At 41.0% G+C, this 20,905-nt stretch overlaps 1 protein-coding gene across 8 annotated transcripts in view; it reads right to left on the bottom strand.

Annotated features, from left to right (window-relative positions):
- Positions 1-2,872: 2,872 nt before the first annotated feature.
- TPD52 (tumor protein D52) overlaps positions 2,873-20,905 on the bottom strand; it is a 41,712-nt gene continuing 23,679 nt past the window's right edge. For 2 of the 8 annotated variants that reach the window (XM_039702944.1, XM_039702945.1), the window contains exons 2-8: positions 14,944-15,059; positions 13,196-13,344; positions 12,211-12,312; positions 11,175-11,201; positions 6,856-6,897; positions 5,479-5,527; positions 2,873-4,367 (exon numbers count right to left, since the gene is read on the bottom strand). In XM_039702944.1, coding sequence (XP_039558878.1) covers positions 4,251-4,367; positions 5,479-5,527; positions 6,856-6,897; positions 11,175-11,201; positions 12,211-12,312; positions 13,196-13,344; positions 14,944-15,059 — 602 coding nt within the window. In that variant the 3' untranslated portion in view covers positions 2,873-4,250. Of the gene's footprint in view, positions 4,368-5,478; positions 5,528-6,855; positions 6,898-11,174; positions 11,202-12,210; positions 12,313-13,195; positions 13,345-14,943; positions 15,060-18,772; positions 18,796-19,028; positions 19,051-20,257; positions 20,716-20,905 lie in introns of those variants that run through there. The other 6 variants (XM_039702941.1, XM_039702947.1, XM_039702948.1 and 3 more) reach the window with 6 other exon arrangements.

Raw genomic sequence — 20,905 nt, 5'->3', positions numbered from 1 at the left:
GCTATTCACAAAATCTCTAAGTTTATTTACCACTCCCTCTCTCCCAGGTTCCACCTACTCACATTCCCATACCCTGGACTCCCAACAAGCATCTGGGGAAAACCCGTTTGGGTACAACACCAAGGATGAAGGCTGCCAGCTATCAAGGCCTCACCACACCTCTGACATTATTCCTGAACTAGGTTTTGGACAAATCTTTTACACCCTTCAGGAGTCAACAGCTGTTGATGGGGTGGTCCTTTGCTCCAGAATTCTACTTACTGCAGCCTCAGTAAACAGCAGACTGCTGCTCATTGTCTCTCTCTCCATGACTGATTCATGGTGGAGTAACAGGAAAACAAATGGCACATAAGATACAAGACTCAACCCTGTAACCTGCCTTGTGCACTTCAGGAGCAGGGTCTGCTCCTGATGAATCATTCATGCTGCAGCTTACCACAGTGCATGCATTGCCAAGCACACCATCCTAATTTTACAGCCAAGGACAGCTTCCCAGAGAAATGTGGCTTTTCAAAATAACACGCAGCATCCTTTCAACCCTTGTCCTGATGTTTCTTATGCTGGCTTCACACACATACAATTCTGCAGGTGTTTCATTCATAAAAGCCTTTATATTTCCACTAAAAGTCTCTGGAATACAGAGACTTTTAACAGGCCTTTGATCTGATCCAATAAAATCATTCACATCCTCCCAACCAGCTTGTAAAAAGTCAGAACTCAGCTTTGCCCTTGCAGCAGTACCTTGCATTCTACACAACCAAAACTGCTTGCGTGCTTCCTACATTACATTTTTATAGGAGCATCTCAAAAAGAAATATGAGCTGTCCACGTTTCTGCAGGCTACTTATTATGAAGAGTGAAGTGGTGAGAAGAGAGAATCAGAGTTGTCAGGGTTGGAAAGGACCTCTGGACATCATGCAGGCCAACCCTCCTGCCAAGGCAGGGTCACCTGGAGCAGGTGGCACTGGAATGTGTGGCTTTCTGGGTTTGGAATGCCTCCGGAGGGGGAGACTCCACAGCCTCCCCGGGCAGCCTGTTCCAGTGCTCTGCCGCCCTCAGTGCAGAAGTTCTTCCTCGCGTTGAGGTGAAACTCCTTGTACTTTCGTTTCTGGCCACTGCTCCCTATCCCAGCGGTGTCGCTGGGCACCACTGAGAACACCCTGGCACCATGCTGCTGGCACCTGCCTTTGTAATATTTACATGCATTGATGAGACCCCCTCTCAGTCTTGTCTTCTCCAGACTGAACAGGCCCAGCTCCCGCAGCTTCCCCTTGTGAGAGACATGTTCCAGACCCGTCCTCATCTTTCTAGCCTTCCGCTGGTCCCTCTGCAGCAGCTCCTCCTCTCTTTTGTGCTGCCGAGACCAGGACCGGACACAGCACTGCACATGTGGCCGCCTTAGGGCCGAGGACGCTGCCCCGGCTCGATCCCCTCGCGCCCTCACCTGCCGGGGACCGGAGCCCGCGGTGCCGCTGCCCGGGCGCTGCTCCGATCGCTGCGGGGGAGTCTCGGCGGCTCCCGGCGCGGCCCCGCTGGCCCTGCGGTCCTGGAGGTGTTTAAGGAAGGCTGGACGTGGCACTTCATACAATAACCTGAGCTGGACGGGACCCACAAGGACGATGGAGCTCAACACCTGATCCTGCACCCCAAGAGTCACACCCCGTGAGCCTGAGAGCATTGTCCAAACACTTGAATTCCGTAAAGCTTCATCCTGGAGGTGTTTAAGGAAGGCTGGACGTGGCACTTCATACAATAAGCTGAGCTGGACGGGACCCACAAGGATGATGGAGCTCAACACCTGATCCTGCACAGGACAGCCCAAGAGTCACACCGTGAGCCTGAGAGCATTGTCCAAACACTTCTTGAATTCTGTAAAGCCTGTCACTGTGACCACTTCCCTGGGGAGCCTGTTCCAGTGCCCAAACACCCTCTGCGGGAAAAACCTTGTTGTAACACCCAGCCTGAACATTCCCTGACACAACCTCTGCCCTCCCCTCTGGAGCCCCACTTCGTGCCCTGCTCTAGCTGCCAAGGTGCTCTTGGGTCACAGACTGGAGTCCCACTCTCGCAGGTATATTCCAGCCTAATTGATTCTGTGATTACTACACCAGCCCTGAAAGCAGAGCTTCAGTGGTCACAGCAGCCCCAAAGCCACCTGCATACAAGAGGAAAGGAAGGTGTGGGCAGGGGAAAATACAGCAAAAGCTCCTGGAGTATAATAACGTGTTACAATAAAAGGACTGCCATGTGGCCTTAAAAAAAAAAAAAAACCAAAACAAAACAAAACAGCTTTCCTTCAGAAGACAGAAAGCTCAACTCTGGACCTCTCTCTTTGTCAGTTAGATAAGTAAATAAAGACACATCCAAAAAGGATCATGTTCCAGAAGAACCTGCCCTCTTTTGGTACTGACTCAAAAGAGGAAGAGCTCCATGCTCTCTAACCATTAAATTCTCTGTTCCTTTGTTAAACTGGAGCTGTCAGAGGCTGAGGGAACACAGCAACCTGTTTTCTGAACTTCACAATGTAACCAGGGCAGTTTAATTTTACATAGTGGCAGAGCACTGGAACAGGCTGCTGAAGAAGGTCCTGGATTCTCACTCTCTGGAGACATTCAAAACCCACCTGAGCACAGTCCTGTACAACCTGCTCCAGAGATGACCCTGCCTCAACAGGGAGTTTGGACTAGATGATCTCCAGAGGTCCCTTACAACCCTAACAGTGCTGTGGTTTGTAATTTTATGTAAGCCACTAGAAGGCAACCTAGGCTCAGTCTTCTCTAGAAATGCCAAACTCAGCCATGCAGAGTCCCAGCAATACAGTAGCACATATCAGCACAGCTTTGAACCAAACTTAAAGGACTGCTTCAATTAGAAATGACATTTCCTTACTTATTTACATTATCCTCCATGTTCACAGGACAATACATTCCTCACATACACTTTTATTAAGCTTCTCACATTGTAATTAAGCACACATTCTACATCTGACATGCTAGCAAGGTTGTCAGGAGCCAACTTTTTTTCCTCCAGACACCTGTGGCAGTTGAAGTTTCATGGATTTCACACAAATGTAGCAAAACTTGTTTCCAGTTCTAAGCACAGTGACAAAATGTTCTAACCAAGTGGCAGAAAGATATAAAACACAAGAAATTTGAGGAGTACAGCAGACAAAACAAGATGTAGGAGGACACATTTTTAGGAGAGCAATGCGGAATGATGACACTGTGCACCTCTCAAAACAGACTTCTGGGGTTGGGAACAGGGGTGTTGGCTTAAATACATAAAAAAAGAGTAAGATGGTGTAGCAGATGTTTCCAGGGTCCAGCCTACAAGAGAAACAACATTAGGCTATCGGAGCAATTCTTTTGATGACTAAAGAGGGTCAGGCTTATTCTTCTATCCCATGCTTTGTTAGTGTGAATATGACACCACCACGTGTGAATGAATCTATTTGCGACTGGTCCAATGTTCAGAAGAGTGTTATCTTACCACAGTGGCAACCTGTACAAAAAACAAGACTGAAAATGCTATGGTGACTGAACCAAACCAGCACTATGAGGCATCTTGCTTGCCTCTGCGCTGCTCAGAAGTTTCTGAGGTGGACAATGCACAGACAGATGGGTAAGTTTTACATGTTCTATCACCTATCCACACCTGCTGTATGAGGAACACGCTCAAAAGACAGTACATTCCTACTCATGTGTGATCCTGCCATAACTTGTGTAGAGCCTGCTGAAACTGAAGTCCTTCTTTAGCTGGGAGTGATCCTTCCTCCTTGTCCGGCCTCCTAGTCCAGTGTCCCCTGCAGGCAACACTCAACTGAAACAATCACAAGGGAGTGAAGTAACAGCTTCAGTTTGGCAGCAGCAGTAGATTCATAAGGATTAAGTTGAGCAGTAATTACAGATTGAAAAGAAAATATGTATCCACAGTATCTGTACAATATAATTAACTTCTCAAAAGAGTTTTTTTCATTGCTATATTTTAAAGGTTGTCTTCAAATTACAAGTAAGTCCTTTAAATGCTTGAAAGGCATAGAAACTCCCCTTCCCACACAAAACCCCAACCAATGTATTTTAGTTTCAAAAATATTTTGAACCCACAAACAAGCTTGGTATCAGTTAATCGGGTAAAATAACTACGTGCTAAATAAAAGCACATCTGGTGGAAAGAGCGCAGAGAATGTTACAAGTGTGCTTGGTTTTTCCTTGCAGCATCTGGCAGTGGGTGGCAGGACAGAGGCAGAAATCTCAGTGGGTCTCTTCCTCTGTCTGTTCTGCAATAGTTTCTGTGGCACTGGCATTGGCAGCAGAGTTGAGAACTTCTCCAAAGTCTCCCCCAGCAGGTTTGCTTCCTCCAACTTTAGACTAGAACACAGAGAGAGGCCCAACAAAGCATAGTAGTTAGCTGGCATGTCAAACATGCTTAACTGTACAAAACCAATACATCTGGTTTAATAACTCTCTTCAACAAAGCAGCTTTTCCAGGTCTATGAGACCTCCACAATATTCTTACAACGAATCTGTACATATGTGGCAGGAAACACTCACCAGCAGATTAACACAATCTCTTTGCCTTTGAGGTACATGAAGCAGCCCTTATTCCAGGGCTGATTCCAGAGTCCAAAGGTTGATACACCCTCAGGTACAAGTGGATAAAGGTATGAAGCCTTTCAAACCATGAAGTCTTTAAGAGATTCAGAGTTAAAACTCGCTACTTTATTTCTCAAGAAAGAACTTTGGACAGTTTGGAGTCTCAAGAGCAAGCCCTGAGATCTTCAGAGGCGCAGAGCAACTATGTTACTGTCTCCATGTAACATGTTTGCCTTTTCACTTCCCTCCACAGCATGCACTCTGCGGGACTGCAGGGGTGTAAATCCAGTTAATTGCAAGAGAAGGCCCAGTTCCCTTGCTATCACTTGCATGCTTCTTATCAAGCCCACTGTGCCCAGGATGAGTCAAATCTGGTTCTGATTACACAGATTAGTTATTTTTGAAGTGAGTTTTTACCTGGAGAAGTTATTAATGGTTGTTTCTGGCACTTGAGGCTTTCAGGAGTGAAGTTAAAATTAAGGTGCAAAGGCCTTTTGTCTTTTATGCCAGAAATGAGAGATGTATCCCAAGGTATTCTCCTGGGTAGGATACTAGTCCCTAGAAAGGCATGAAATAAAAGCCTAGACAATTCTGGATACCTAGCATTAGGTATTAATTTTTGCATACCTAACACTAGCTGTTTGTGCAGGTCAGCTGGCTGTTAGTTCTTCTAAAGGCATCCTCCTGTAGAGGTGCAGGCAGCCCATTACTTTATTTACAAATCATTAGGCAGAGAAACTGTTCCCACAGGACTTAAAAAGATGTTCCTCTAAGCACCTCTTCAACAGTTTACCAGTAACTAAAAAATAGGCTGCCCGGAATCCACTTGAGAGTTTTCTCCACATCCACAGCTGCACAATCACCAAAGTGTTTTAGAAATTCTTACCTTGAAGTTTTCAACTTTTTCCTCAAAGGATTTGAAAGTAGGAGAATTTCTACAAAATAATAAAAAGGAACCACAGAATTAAAACCACATCTAATTAACATATAAACATCACAAAACAAGCAACAGTTCCTTTTTCCCAACAGTAACATGAGATTTGCTTGGGGGTCTTTCCCTGTTTTAAAGATAGCCTAAAACCAGTTTACATCTGGATCCCCCCAAGTACTACAAAACTAAAATTCAAACATACTCAAATTGCAGGCTCACTTTCATCTTTGGCAACTAAACATTGCCAGGTCCAGGATCCTTTCTATCACCATGGAAGGGAGAACTAGCAAGGTTTTATAAGGTTTAGCTTATATTGCCAGTCATTTCCAACACATTTCTGGCTTAAAGCATTTATTCAGAAAATCTTAGTCATCACTTCTGGTTAGCCTAATACATTATTGCTGAAGAGAGCTCATCAGAGTTTTTTCACTTTTTATAGGAAAACTAGTTCAGTTTACTTTGCTACATGTTCAATAAATAAAACATGGTTCACAGTGGCATTTTCTGTTAACATGTTAAATTTAAGAGAGACTCCCCCTTGCCTATAAGTGCCAAAGGCAGCTGTAATTACAAATAGTAAGCTTTACATACAAAAAGCAGGACAGCTTGGGATTTCCAGTGCTGAGGACTGGTGTATAATTCATTAGGGTCAGAAGAGTGGCTTAATGCTCCAAGTAGCTGTCACTGCCACGTGCAAATTTGTACAACACTTTGTACACTTTTTCTGCCTTTATGTAGGATAGAAAATGCTTGCCTTCAGTGGACTAGAACTGAGGATTACTCAAAAAAGTATTATATAAATATTGAAGACAAGGGTGTTATTCAAAAGAAGCCCACAGCTTCCCTTCTTCCTTTGCTTGACATTTGTGTAGGTCAGCCACACTTAGCTGCACTCTTTTTCCTTGGGAAAGCACACAGTGACACAGAGCCAAGCAAGTGGAGAGAAAAGGCAAGCACCCCAGATCACCAAGAGATTTTTTGTGAAAACACAGGGGTTTTTTTACTCACTTTCATTTTCAAAAACATATGCCAAGCTACTGCCTTTTAAACTTGGAATCACTTAGTAACATTACACTCTAACAGACAGGGAAAAGCTGTTATGGTTTTCCAAACAGTAAGGAAATGTCACTTTCTAGATGTTTGATAACCACCTCCATTAACCAGAAATTAAAAAAAAAAAATTATCCTATATGTTAGTACAGGAAATCCACTACAAAGCTGGGTGGGTATTTTGGTTTTTTATAAAACTATGTTAGTTGACTTAAGTTCAATCTGACTTGATTCCACACATGAAAATAAATAAACCAAACAGCTGGATTATGCATACATTACCTCATAATAGGCATACTAATTGAATGCTGTATGGAGCGTATACTAAATGCCAGCATTAAGAGAAAAGAAAGCGACAAGTTAGTTTAAGTATTACATTGAGAAGAAATTGGCTTAGTGAGCTGACTTCTGTAAACTGTCTTTGGTAAACAGCCAGTCTTACACAGTCTTAGTAACTGCTTGGGTTTGCTTTCTTAAATTGCTTAGCCATGCACACACACACACAAGTACATCAGAGCAAAAGCTGCAGCAACCTTTTTCTCTTTTAGAAAGATTCAAGTGCCATGCTTGTTAGTACTTGTTCTGCTCAGCTGCAACAGTCTGTCTGCTCCTTAAGTTTCTCAAGCAACAGGGGTCATGCTGCATTTACAGTGTTGGCAATAGCAAGTAGCAAACACTTGAGAGTCTTATACATCAGCTAATCTTCCTACTGAAAAAATTATCTACGTCCAGAAGGCTTCCATTTACATTCAGTACAAGTTTTTTTACACTCATCAATACAAATTATCTACTCATCAATCAACAAAAGCAGTCACATCAGTCAGTATTCAAGGTCAGGTTTTTGCTGGGAGCAGGATAAATCCTGTGTTCTGAAATTCATGGAGGATTTCTATAACCTATCAGTGTTGCTATACAGTTATTGTTTGTCTAGCAAGAAAACACATTTGCTCCTAGAAGCTAATTGGATATAGATGAAGGAGCTCCTGCATAGCCTTAACACCACTACCACACATCTAATTTAGTTCCATACAGGAAATCCCTGTTTACTGCAGATATGAACAAGCCTTATATGTTAAATAATTCTTACCAAATACCACAACAGCAACTTAGAATTATTACAAGTGATGATCATGACTATGCAAGTTTTCATGACTATATATGGAATGTCAAAATTTGTCTGGGCTTTATGATGTCTTTCAAGAGAATACTTTCCAGGCAGTTGCCAGGGAAGGAGAGGAGGGAAGGGAAACAACTCTCATAAAATGTACCTCCAAACTTACAATTAGCATCTCAGCACAATCAATGGAAGATACATTCACAGAAGAAAAAAAGTTCTATGTTTATTGCAGAAAAAGTTTTAAGAGATCCTTTATGAGGGCTCATCAGTAAAATACCATAATAGAGAAAAAGGTTGGGATCCCTTAAGGCAGATACACAACTGCACGTTGATTTGTAGTTACAGTGTACTGGGAATCAGATACACAAGGCCAGATGCTTTCCTGACACTTCAGTAATGCACAGCTATGTTTCATCGATTTCCCCAATCCCATTTCTCCTGTGTTTCATTCTTATGGATGGTCTGGCTTCCACAGGCTTTTCCAGATCACAGACAAGCTGATTGTCTTCTGGACTGTAATATATATTCTTCACTGTGATGTGGGTTACTACAAGTTCTGGGCTTGCTACATGGCAGGTTTTATTACAAAGCTACACTGACACTAATTTCAGTCAATGCTCAGCCAATTTCCCTCATGCTGCAAGAAGTTTCTCCCTGCAAGAAGTTTAAGGCTAAAGAGGATTAAATACATATATTTACAAACTGTGGAACTGCTCACAGTGAAAAACAACAACCTATAGTGTATAACAGATGTTTTACCAGGTGTCTACAAAAGTTTAGTTTCATCTCAGACATCATTTAATAGAAGAACTATTCATATATTCATGAAGACTTTACTTGCTGCTGGACAATACTCTTCTGTATAACCTCAGTATCCAGTTTGCAAAATAACACCATAAGATATTACATAAGTTTTATCATACAGTGATCTGGTTTGCAGGAGAACTGAATTAGATAAATGCAGTTGATTTTTTTAACATAAACCACCTATTCTTCAGGTAATGCAAGGGGCAGAATTAAGCCTTGAACAGCTTTATGAAGAAGAGAACTTGCATTTCTTTCCCAAATGACAGAATGCCACACTAAAGCACTCACTCAACTAGGCCATCAACCTGGGCAGTTTGAAAGACAAGCCCTCTTTGCAATGCTTGAAAGCAAACCCCGAGTTTAAAAAAGACAATAAATAAAAAAGGCACAGTAAGCTGCTCTCCAGTCTTCCATGTATTTTGTATTGTATTAAAGCTTTCTTATCCTCTACACAGTATTTTTTTAAAGCTACTCCATTGCCTCACATTTTGAAAAGGCACGAGAGGTATGCCAGAGTCCCAGCTTAGAAAACACAGCTTAACATACACAGTAGCTGGTTACTTTGTAGTTAAATTTCCAGCTGATATGCTGATATCTTATGGTATTTAGGAATCCATGATCATAGATTAGACTTCTAAAGCAAGCAAAGAAAGTTATTCTGCAATCTCAGAGCAAGGCAAAGATGGACTTTGCTCCATTACAGGGATGAAGTGCAAGAAGAGCCAAGTGGAAAGTCGTGACTGCTCAGAAGATACATCTTGGTACTACTACTTTGCACAGAATACTGATGTTGCCTACAGAAGGAAGGTTAGCTCATCAAAACTTCAACAAATTCTTATAAAGAGAATAAAGGTATTAAGAGAAACCCAAGATGGAACAAAGTTCATTTTCATCATAACAAAGAGCAGAGGAAACAAATACAAAAAGGAATACACTGACATTGCACTACCAGTCCTCCTTTCCTCTCCATTTCGGTAGTTTCCAAAATCACAGCTCCAGCAGCTGCCTCACTCCCTTTTGCAGTTCCCTATTACATCATTTTGCCGTGCTCAAATAAATATCTGTGTGTGATGTTTGCTGCATGGAATATGTAGAAATAGTCCAACATGGACAAAATCACACCACTGTAGGTGAGAAGTCCCTCAACCAAAACAATACAAGGGAAAGTGAAGCCACAATGAAGCCAATGCAAGAGTTTAAGAACAAAAATGAACCTGCATATTCAGTAAAAGTTCAAGTATCAGGCCCATCAACTCTAACTTCCAGGAAAAAAATTTAGGCATCTAAACCTTTCCGAAGGTCAGACTTGTCCTTGAGCATTCTTATTAGCCTCAGACCTGAATCACTGGCTGAATTCCAGATGAATTTGGTTCTCATAAAAACATATTTAATATTTTGTTTCAAGTGCAACTAAGATCTTCAACAGCACTAATTCTTCACACCTTTGTTTTGTTTTCTAAACACAGCTACCCCTGAATTTATAACAATACTTTGCATTTCCATCATCACAATTCTCCCTGAGAAGCACACCAACAGTGCAGACTTCTCTGGTACTGTTATATTCTCTCCCAGTAGCCTAGTTTCTGACAGAGTACTCAACACCCACAGAGCCACTATCTAGAGTAATTAGGACACTCTTAAGGTATTCCTGAAGTAGAAGACAGCTCCGAGTCTGTACTTGTCCTTGTCCAGTCCAATAGTCCAATATTAATTGGGGAACACCACAGCCTTACGGTAGAAAAGTGACTCCTGTTAAGTGAGCAGCTTAGCTCTGCTTTCAGAAGGAACAGAGAAGTCTTCCAGGTTCCCACTGGCTCACTGATACTGAACAGGACATATCTGAGACTTGCTGCTATTCTTATACCTGATCAAACTGAGCTCACTTCAGAGTCTGAGTTCTCATAGCATCCTGTGCCTCTCTGCCCATCTCCTCTCCTGGGACAACAGCTCCCAGTTAGTACTCTAGGAGCCAAATCCAACATCTTTATAGAGATCCTACTGCTGTCTTTAGCTCCTTAGTGGGGGAGTACAGAAAAGATTAAGTCAGACTTAGATGGGCTGAGAGGAAATGGACAGAAGTTGTTACACAGGAATTTTAACTGCTGAAAACACTGAGTATTTGCTTAGATCAAAGTTAATGTGGATGAAGTAACTAAAATACTGGCATTGCTAAAGCAATCAACTCAAGGACTGTTTCACTGGACAAACTATGAACAAAGAATGCATAAACTATTTTACATTTAGATTCTAGTAATTTAGTTAGAATCACAATGCTAAACAGCATTGTAATAGACACAAAAAGGGGAAAATCTCTACTCTGCCACGGCACAAACACTGTACAGACAAAGAAGGAGGAATCCTGCATGCCATTGACTTCAACACCATATACTGTCTCCTGATAAAAAGCCTTGCAGAATCATTTTAGTGGGTTTCTTTCTAACAAGGAAGAAAGACTAATTAATTATTACGTATACTCAAGATTTCACGTTCTGAGATAGGTACCAGTTGAACATGAAGCAACATCTTCCCTGACATTAAAAGGGCTTCAGTTTTACCCTTACTAACACTGAAGAAAAGAAGAAATAACCTTTTACAGACAAAACTTAAATAAAAAACTCTAATGGAGACAATCTGACTACATGCTTAGTGTGAGAAGCAATTCTTGTGCCCACCTTACCTAAAGGAATGTGAAAATGCCTGTAGTCTGCACAATGCCAGAGTAAGCATTAAAGAGAGAAATGAAGTTCTGATAAATCTGAAGAAAAATCTGTAACTGTGTAGCTGTACTCAAAGAATTTTCTCACTAGACTTCAAAAAGCAAGAAGTTAATGGCAGCACTTTAAAATGGCTGATTTTATTACACTGCTGCCCAAGCAGCAATATTCTGTGAGAATGTGTGAATTTTTATTTGCCCAATAACTGAAAAATAAGTTTAACAAGTTACGAAAAGGCATGAAAAATTGTATAGATTCCAATACTAAGAATTATGTAATCAAGAATTTGTAAGCTAAGCATCTGATTGTATTGCATCCAGCAGGGTTTTTGCAAGCAGTTCAAAATATTCTAAAAATGACTTGGCAGACATACCTAATGTGTATGAAGGGCTGTGTCATTTGGCACAAAAGTCAAAATATATTGCATGCCAATAATAGTTAAGAATTAAAAAGTGCCAATAGTCTCTTAGAAATGTAATAAAATCAAGCCACTTCTATGAGGCAGAACAGCTTAGAAAGAAATAAAACAGACCTGGAAGGAATCAACACACAAAACAGACAAACAAAAAACCCAAACAAAAACCAACAACAACAACAAAAGAGCAAACGAACAAAACACAAACAATTAAAGATAGCAGTTGTTTAAATATAATATTCCACAAGCTGAGAAAGAGAGCAGAAATGACAGTGCTATGTGTACCCCACAGAGGCAGGCAGACAGTGCCACCTGCAATCACACCAGAAAAGTAAGAGCAGCAGTGGAGGTGGTAGCACACATTGCTTCTCTTCCTACATAAAACACACAGCACAGAACTCCTCAGCATCAGTGAGGACATACAAGCAGATTCTGCAGTGAGTCTCTTACCTCCCCTACAACAGCTGCTGAAGGCTTTTGATAGATTAGCTTTTAGAAGCACTAGGTATGTCAACAGCATAAATTTCTTGATCATCCACTTAAATAAAAAATGCAATTACTTGCGAAAAGGTAAATAATCCTACCTGACATCTTCAAATTTCTTGGTTATGACTGAACCAACAGAAGAAAAAGCAGCAGAAGCCTTCTGACCAGCCTGAGACAGGGTTTCTGATGTTCTCTTGTATCTGTGTTCAAAAAAACATTTAGTTTTTAGTTAGTTTAATAAGGAAACTGTTAGTGTGTGTCTATTTGCATTAAATGCATAAGTACACTTCAGCTTTGGGGCCAAATGGAGAACCTGCTTAAGACATTATTTTGAGCCTTTGCAGCCCCTTCTGGCTACAGCATCTCTGCCACCACTGACCAGACACAGTTCACCAACATGCACCTACTATCCCACCCCTAGAACAGATGCTATCTGCCATCATAGGATTTACTAAAATACAAAATAAACTCGCACAGAAAACGTCCCAATCAAGAAAAAAACACTCAAAAATACAAAAGAAAATAAAATACAAATAAAAAACCTATGCCCACACACTAAGAAAGGTCTACTTTTTTGTGCCAAGTGTCTAAAATTCTTGTACCGCACAGTTCTGTCAATAAAATTCACCATAAAAAGTTTGAGGTATATCTTGTGACATTCTGTGGGTATTAATTGCAGAAGGCAGCTCGCTCTAGACCTTAAGCTAACAATTGTGTTTGGCAAGAAGAGTAACTGACTTCACACTCTTCCTGCATGGGCTCAGTTTACAACAATTTTTCAGGGTGGAAAAGAAGGGTATTCTGTTGGACTTAGGACACCTTGGTATCTCAGATGTATCAGACAAATAAAAGTGTGTTAGAATAGCCCACATTTTGGTCAATCATTCTTCTTTCACATGAGATATAGCTTGCAGTGTTCTTCTTTTAAAAAAGTCTATGTTGATTTACCCAGAGAAGTATTAATACAACTAAACTTTGTGTTATATAAACTCATTTCACAAGAACAGAGTGTTTAGACATGACACAAGATCTAAACAGTTTTCACTTCAACAGTCTAAACAATCATCATGAGCTGGTACATACGCTGTGGTTGATGTAACATCTTGCCAGCTTTTGGTAATGTTCTGCTTTAGTTCCTGTAGTGAGTTAATTCCCAGCTTTCTCTTGATTTCTGCTAGATGCTTCTCTTTGGCAGCTAGCACTTGTGAGAGCGTCTGGATTTCCTCTTCCACCTGCAGCACAAGAGTTGTTAACAAGTGGTTAACAGCTAACAAGGAATATACCCAATCATTTAACTATGTGTTTCTTTAAAGCATCTACTAGACATCAGTAATGGCAGGGCAGAGGTTTTTAATATTGCCTCACGGTCATTCCTAAATACTAAAAGGAAATCTAACAGACACTACAAGAGCTAGTGAGAAAGTAATCTACCTGCAGCTAGCTCTGTTACTGCAGTATGTGCAAGGAAGCTGGTAACTAAAAGACTGCATAGTTAGAAAGTATTACCCATGACATGGGTTGAAGATCAGCCAAACCTGTGACAATTGCCAAGCCTGTATTCTACTTCCACGTCAGAAGATATACCAATGTGTGACGAGTATCAGGAAGCTCAGAGCATGTCTGTCATACACAAATTTTGTCTCCTTGCTTCAACAGAAAGGTCCTTTTGTGGCTTAAGCCAGCACCTGTAAACCGGATCCAGCCACAGGAGTGCCTTCCCCAGAGCAGGTGTGGAAATGGTGGCAGACTGAGCTGTCAAAACTCACATGAACACACAACACAGCACCAGCTCTGTAACTAGAAAACTCTATTTGTGTACTTCCTTCTTTACTCAGATGGCCACTTAAGCCTCTCCTGGAAACATGACCAGAGATGTCAGCACAGTTCTACAATGCCATTCTGTGAGCTTTATAGAAGTGACAGAGGGACTAAGGCCATACATATAATAAAGGCAAGGGCATCCTTCCCATCCTACTTCCTCATCCAGGCAAGATGACCCCAGTTTAGAGCAGCAGGCTGCCCACTCATTTAAGCTCCTTACAGGAGTACAGCTCCTTACTGTAGTCCTTACAGTATCTTCAATGCACCTCTGTTCTGGATATCTGCCTCAAGTCCAGCATGACATATCCTAGCAGGACCAGCCCATCCTCACTATCTTTGGCATGAAATGATACTCAGGACTGCCAAATACAAAAATGCATTAAATGTGCTTAATTTAAAGCTAACCTTTGTTTGCTAACCTTCGGCTTAAGTTAGTGTCTCTCATAAGGGTCCTAAAGTCCCATAAAGCTACTAAAGAAAAAAGACTGGCTGCTTCATAGAGCTTGACTTTGGCATGTATCAGGCTTGTACATTTGCCTGTCTCTTCTTCAAAGAATGCTACTTTTTCTCACTCTTAAAAATACTCTGTTATGGACAAGAACAGTAACATGGTCAGACACTAGCAATACAGTGCCTACACAGATACTACTACAAAGCATTGTTTTTGAAAGAAATAGTTTTAGCTACTCCACACCACTTGAGACAACACTCTGGTTTTGGCTTCCAATCATGTTCTCTCTGCTGATTTACCCCTCATCACTCAAGAAAAAAAAAGGGTTAGGTATTAATGTATCTGTACATTCAGCACTTTCAGCTTAATTCCCCATCACTAGAACTGGCTGTTCTTTTCTCCTTGACCCCCTTCCTTCCTATCTGTGCAATACACAGGAGTGCCAGCTTTAGACACTCACTGAATAACTATGCAAAGCATTAATTGTATGTTTAAAGATAACATTATCCCATATTTTCATTATCAAAACAAGTTTAAGAGCTATTTGCAAAAGAATTACCTTGGCAAGCTCTTTTCTTAGCTCATCCCGTTCTTCTTCTGAGAGTGTTTCTGCCATACCGACTGTAGCAGCAGCATCCTCTCCAACCTCAGGTATAGAGTCACTCCTCAGCAGCCCTTGAGATGAATAAAAAGCATTAAAAGTCAGATTGTCACAAGTCTGCCAAACAACAGCTAACATTAGCACACAGCTTTTTGTGCCAGTGCACAAAAAAAACCTGATGAGAGGACACCAAAGTCATGCTCCCCAACTACAGGAAGGAAACCAAAGGCATTTTATTTTTCATTCTGTCAAGCTGCATTAAAGCTCAATATAATGGCAACTGCTGCTATAATAGGAGACTGGAAACCTGTTGAGAACAACACTTCCCACTACTCTGTGCAGAAACCAAGACGCAGAATGCTACGTCATGCCCAGTGTTTCCTACACAACTTTGCCCAGGAGTCTGTGCACACTCAGGTTGCTCATTCATCTGGCACAGAAACTCTAGAAGTGCTAGAGATGCTCAAGGCCAATGCAGAGGCATCCTCCCTTACTACTCTCTGGATCAGATTATAAAGTGTCCATTCTGAGCACACTGGGTGCAGCCACAAGCAAGGTTATCAACAGTGGAGAAAACTACTGCACTGCAAGTATGAACTCTACACTCTTCTTGAGCTTTCTGTCCCTAGTAATTGGGACCACAGTGCCTAGATATCATGGAACTGGGAGTTGCAGATATCATGGAACTGGAGGTTAGCTGCTGGTTTTTAAGACAGATGGGAAGCCCAGAAACAGAGCTCAGGAACAAAAGGCTGTTGCTTCAAAGCAGGAGAGTACTGAGAAGGGACTAAGAATGTGCATGCACTCAAACTGCTGCCTCTTCCAAATCCAGAAACCAAAACTCTGCCTGATTTTCCTACATAAACCACAAACATCCCCATGGTCTTTCTCAACTTTTGCTTTCACAGCTTCAGTGCAAGGAAGGAGGATGATATTATTTGTATTACTATGATGCAATAACTGTAATGATTCAGTTTTTTACTCCTTAGTGCTTGCAGTAAGACCATTTTAAACACCTTTTATGCAACAAAATTTCCAGCAAAAGATTTCCCATTTTGAGTCTTTGTAGCTGACACTTAAAGTTTGCCAAAATCAAGGAATTCTGTTCTAATTGCAGGGAGACTGCATGCTGGAATGGTTGTGGATTCCCAGAAGTAATTCTTTATTCAAGACATAAAACAGCCTTACAGATAATAAAGAAAAAAGAAGCCAAATAAAAACCTTAAAATACAAGGGGAAAGAGATCAGGATTGTCTGTTAATAAGGAGCGAGGAAGAGTGTGTGTAGGGATACATATATGTGTGTGTGTATATACATATATACGTGTGTGTATATGTACATAAATATTCATATAAGTTGAAGACACATTAAGTAACATTTCCTATTAATCACTATAGAAATTAACCATCTAGCCAATAAAATTCCATTCTCATTTCAGCAGCTTCTGATGGCACTCCATACTATCCTTTGGGAATCAAAACCTCATTAATCACCACTATGATTTTGCTGTGAGGTTTCATATCAAACAGCTACATCACAATCAACTGAAAAACCAGGGGGAAAAAAGATTCTGTGAGTCTGTAATTAGTTGTATGCATTCTATGAAACACACTCCTAGCAGCTGTCAAGCTGAAAAAAGACAAAACCTTGTTCTTGCATCAAATTACTGAACTCAGGTAAAACTCATTTCCACAAATTCTTTCCAAAACAGCATGCTGTCTGCCTGTGTCTGTATCCAGAACACTTGTCCTCTAGAAGCTCACTGCTACCTGGACAGGACTTCTGTGTTTCTACCGAGTGCACTGAGAAGGAAGCCAACAGGAAGAAAATTAAACTCATTCTGCATTTATTAATGAGATCTGTGCCATGTTTTCCCAGAGATTAATATCTGTCTTCTACACAAACATAATGTAGGCCTTGTGGATTTCCCAATATACTACTTTCTGTCAAAAGTCTAGGGCAGTAAGAACTTCAAAGTCTAACGTCCAAACCAAAGCATAGCACTATGGCACCTAAAACAAAGGATTATGCTTCACCATCAGATAACTTTTGTTTTATGCATCAACATATTTCCTTAACAGTTAAGAATGCCACACCTTTTTTGTTAAATTGCTATTTAACCTATTAATTACATAAACCTACCCTGAAGGAAAACAATTTGAACTGCATTTCTCCTCCACACCCTACACCCCCTCAGTATGCTCTACTGTGACTCCTGACCTTGCTCTCACCTGCAGCCCTTCAGGGATCACCTGCTTGCCATCACAAAGCCATTTCAGAAAGTTTGCAAGTACCAAAACCACCCTGACTCCAAGAGCATTAGCACAACCAGCTGAAAATCTGTTCAATCTGATTATGAGGAGTCATCTGGATTAAATCACCAAAAATAGATAACTGAATCCACCAGTAAGAAAACACGCCAGATTGTCTCCTGCAGCAACAGCTTCCATTTGGGGAATGTAGCTTCTCTTTGGAAAACTCATTTTTAAGACTGTTCTGCTTCTTGCTTACCAAACAGAATTTAAGAATTTTAATTTAATACAATGCTAAGAAGCAAGGGAATCGTCTCTCCTCCCCTTCACATTCCTAGAGTTTTTAGGCAAACAGGAAATCACTGCTATTCAGAGTCCTCCATACCTCACCCTGCACAACTGACCCATGCCTTCCTCTTCTTGCCTTCGGAGCCCCTCCCATTTATTACTTTTTTGAGCTCCACATGAAGTATACAGACATCTTCCCATCAATCTTCCCTCTGGCACCTTCTTTCTCTCCTGTCACTGCTCACCCCTCTGTTCCCTTTGCTCCCATTCCTCAGTTCAATACCTGCAGGACACAGGGATCATCCATGCTATGGGAAGGCTGTGCTGGGCCATCTGATCAAGGAGCAGTTGTCTACACAGCTAACAACTCACAGACCTTCACAATGGTGTGGCTACAATCCAAATTGTAGGGCTGGCAGCCAGTAAGATCCTGGCTTTGAAAAAACTTCGCAAGGAAACATCCACAGCCCACCTTAGATCCTTCTATGAAGCATGGGGCAAGAAACCAGGAAATCAGCAATCAGCCGACAGATTGTAAATGCTTTGGCTCAAAATACTACTAAAAGAGCATTTCTCACTTGTGGTCTTTTTTACCAACAGAACTGTTGCTATTATTATTTTATATTGCTATGTAAAATTATTACAGCTTTCAACTTGTTACCTTTCGTTATGTTAGTTCTCTTGCATCAGTAGATTGTGAAGAACTTAATATTCAGTCATTTGGTACTCTGTTTTAACCAAGCTTAACTGAACTTTTCATGTCTCTCAAACAGAATAAAAAATCTGTTTGGAGGAAAAAATCATAAAGACTTAGTATTGAGAAAACTTACCTAGCTTTAAGGTCAGTTTTTAGGTCTGTATTTCGAAGATTAACATATCTTCCCAGCAGTTTATTAGATCTACTTTAATGAACCAAATAAAGACATGAGCAACTTAGTTGATTAGGACTCCATGGATCATATTCAGGGAAATGGCATTTAAGTCCCTATTATTCTGCCAGGGTAGGCAAAGCATTAGAGTAATTCAATTAACATTCAGTTTTTCTGATTTGTGTTTTGCTTTGGCCAGTTTCAATCCAAGTTCATGCTCTATTTTGACCAGAAGTCCCTACTTCCCCAACCTGAATTCAGAGATCAACAGCAATCAGGAGCATTCCTGAACTTTGGAGAGACCAGAGTGCACTATTAGTGAAGCACTGACAGACACCCAGCCCTCCCAGATCCAGACTGCAGAGCCTGTGGACTCACCTTCTGTGTGGTTATCACTCTACAGTTGGCAATGCTAAAGAAAAAAGGTGCTTGTTATAGTTCAGGAGAACAAGCTGCTGCAAAGTTATAGAACCATTCTAACATTTGAGTAACAGAGTACTACAGAGCATATTTACTCTGCAGTATATAAGAAAGATCAGATTTAAGTGCTTCCCGTTTATCTCAGTGAAGAAGCCAGTGAGACCTATTTCTTCAACATGGGGCAGAAAATTCTTGGGCTTCTCCCAAATGCTACCTTCTGTGTGGTTATCACTCTACAGTTGGCAAAGCTAAAGAAAAAAGGTGCTTGTTATAGTTCAGGAGCTGCAAAGTTATAGAACCACTCTAACATCTGAGTAACAGAGTACTACAGAGCATATTTTCTCTGCAGTATAGAAGAAAGATCAGATTTAAGTGCTTTCCGTTTATCTCAGTGAAGAAGCCAAAGTGAGACATATTTCCTCAACATGGGGCAGAAAATTCTTGAGCTTCTCCCAAATGCGAGGTATTCATTCAAAGCAAATGAAAAAGAAAATAAAACCCAGAAAAGGCTGGTGGTAATGGTGATGCATCATCACCTGACACAGAGAGCTGCTTCCCCCCTCCTTCAGAAGAGCTGGGAGAAGCAGTAATTGCAGAAGTGAATGCTGACCACTTCCCAGTAGCCCCTAGGTCATGAAGTTCACAGAGAGGGTTGTTATAGTTCACACAGAGGCTCCCCAAGGGATGCATGTTTCTTTAAAATTTTAAGTAACAAGCCCATTAAAAAAAAGCTAACACCTATGTAACTTTGATTTGCCACATGTGAAGTAGGTCTAAGTTTTCTATATTTAAAATTACTTTGGAAGATTACATCTGGAAGCAAGGAATGGAAAGGAATGACTACAAACTAGGATTGGGGAGTGTTGGGAGGCTCAGCTATAGGGGTTCTGTACAACAGTCTACCAGCAAGAAACTCATAGGGTGAAGCACTAAATGGATGCCACTGCAGCACAGCACAGGGCAATCCCAATGCAGTCTGTATCTGCAGGTGGAAGGTTTGCAGCATTTTAAATGCTAGGTGGAATGGAATAAAGGTTTTAGAGGGTATTTTCGTTAATCAGTGAGACTTTAAGTATTAAGGTAAAATCAGATTTTAGACTATCCACAGCTCTGAAGTCCTACTAAAAATGCAATTTCTACCTCCTCCTCCAAAAAAATCTAACAGTCAAACTAGGCAAATTATTCTAACCTTGCAGCAGTTTTGTTCCTAATTGTTTTTGCCACTTCATTTTCCCTCAAACTGCCTTTCTGCTGAATAAATAACAAATAATGTAAAGCATTATAATAATCTACATGTCACACTGAAGCTAACACACTACCAGGAGGCAGCTTTTAGAATTAACAGGAGGCCAATTTTTATAGATTTTTAATTTAAGAAGCTTTACAGGTATGAATTGCTAAGCATTTTGTAGAGATTTTAAGGAAGGAAGAGAAGGGAGTTACCAGATTTTGCCAGTGTAGGTGATCCAGGTGGAGAAAGGTTTATGCCAGGTGACAAATAAAGATAATTTCTGTTCACTCCAGCATTGAAATCGAAGGGTGATTTGTAATCCTCATATAGATCCATGCCAGACAGTTCAGTGCACGCAGCCATCCTCCTCTTCCACTGAAGCATTCATCTTCACTTGCTGGGGCAACCCAGACAGCAGCATTCAGAAACCCTCCATTTCTCCACATGACACTCAGTGTGCCTCCTCTGAGAATCCAGCTCTGCTACATATGATAGAGCTGTCCAGCAAGTGATTTCTTAGCCATCCTGTAGCTGCTGCTGTTTACATGGCACAAAGTTAAGTTCCTGTAAATTTATAACTGAGGCTGGACTCCAACAGACCGTTCCTTTAACAAACATTCACAGTGCACCACTCATGGCCTCTGGAAGAGCCTTGGTCCTCTGCAGAACTGCATCAACTGTGTTCAATCGTTTAAATAACAAAAGGTCAGCTGACTGCAGCTACACCAGGATATCCTTAATCTTCTAGGACACAAAAGGATTACCAGCCTAATCTATCCTATATACCATCTGTGTTGGACTTTTTCCTCTGATTAATGGAAAATTCTGTGTGCATAGCTATTTCTCCAGCTGCTTCCATC

The sequence above is a fragment of the Passer montanus genome, unplaced genomic scaffold, assembly GCF_014805655.1.
Source record: "Passer montanus isolate IOZ18808 unplaced genomic scaffold, ASM1480565v1 scaffold16, whole genome shotgun sequence".
Classification (NCBI taxonomy): Eukaryota; Metazoa; Chordata; class Aves; order Passeriformes; family Passeridae; genus Passer; species Passer montanus.
The sequence above is the reverse complement of the archived record's forward strand: the minus strand, read 5'-3'. Positions and strand labels throughout refer to the sequence as shown.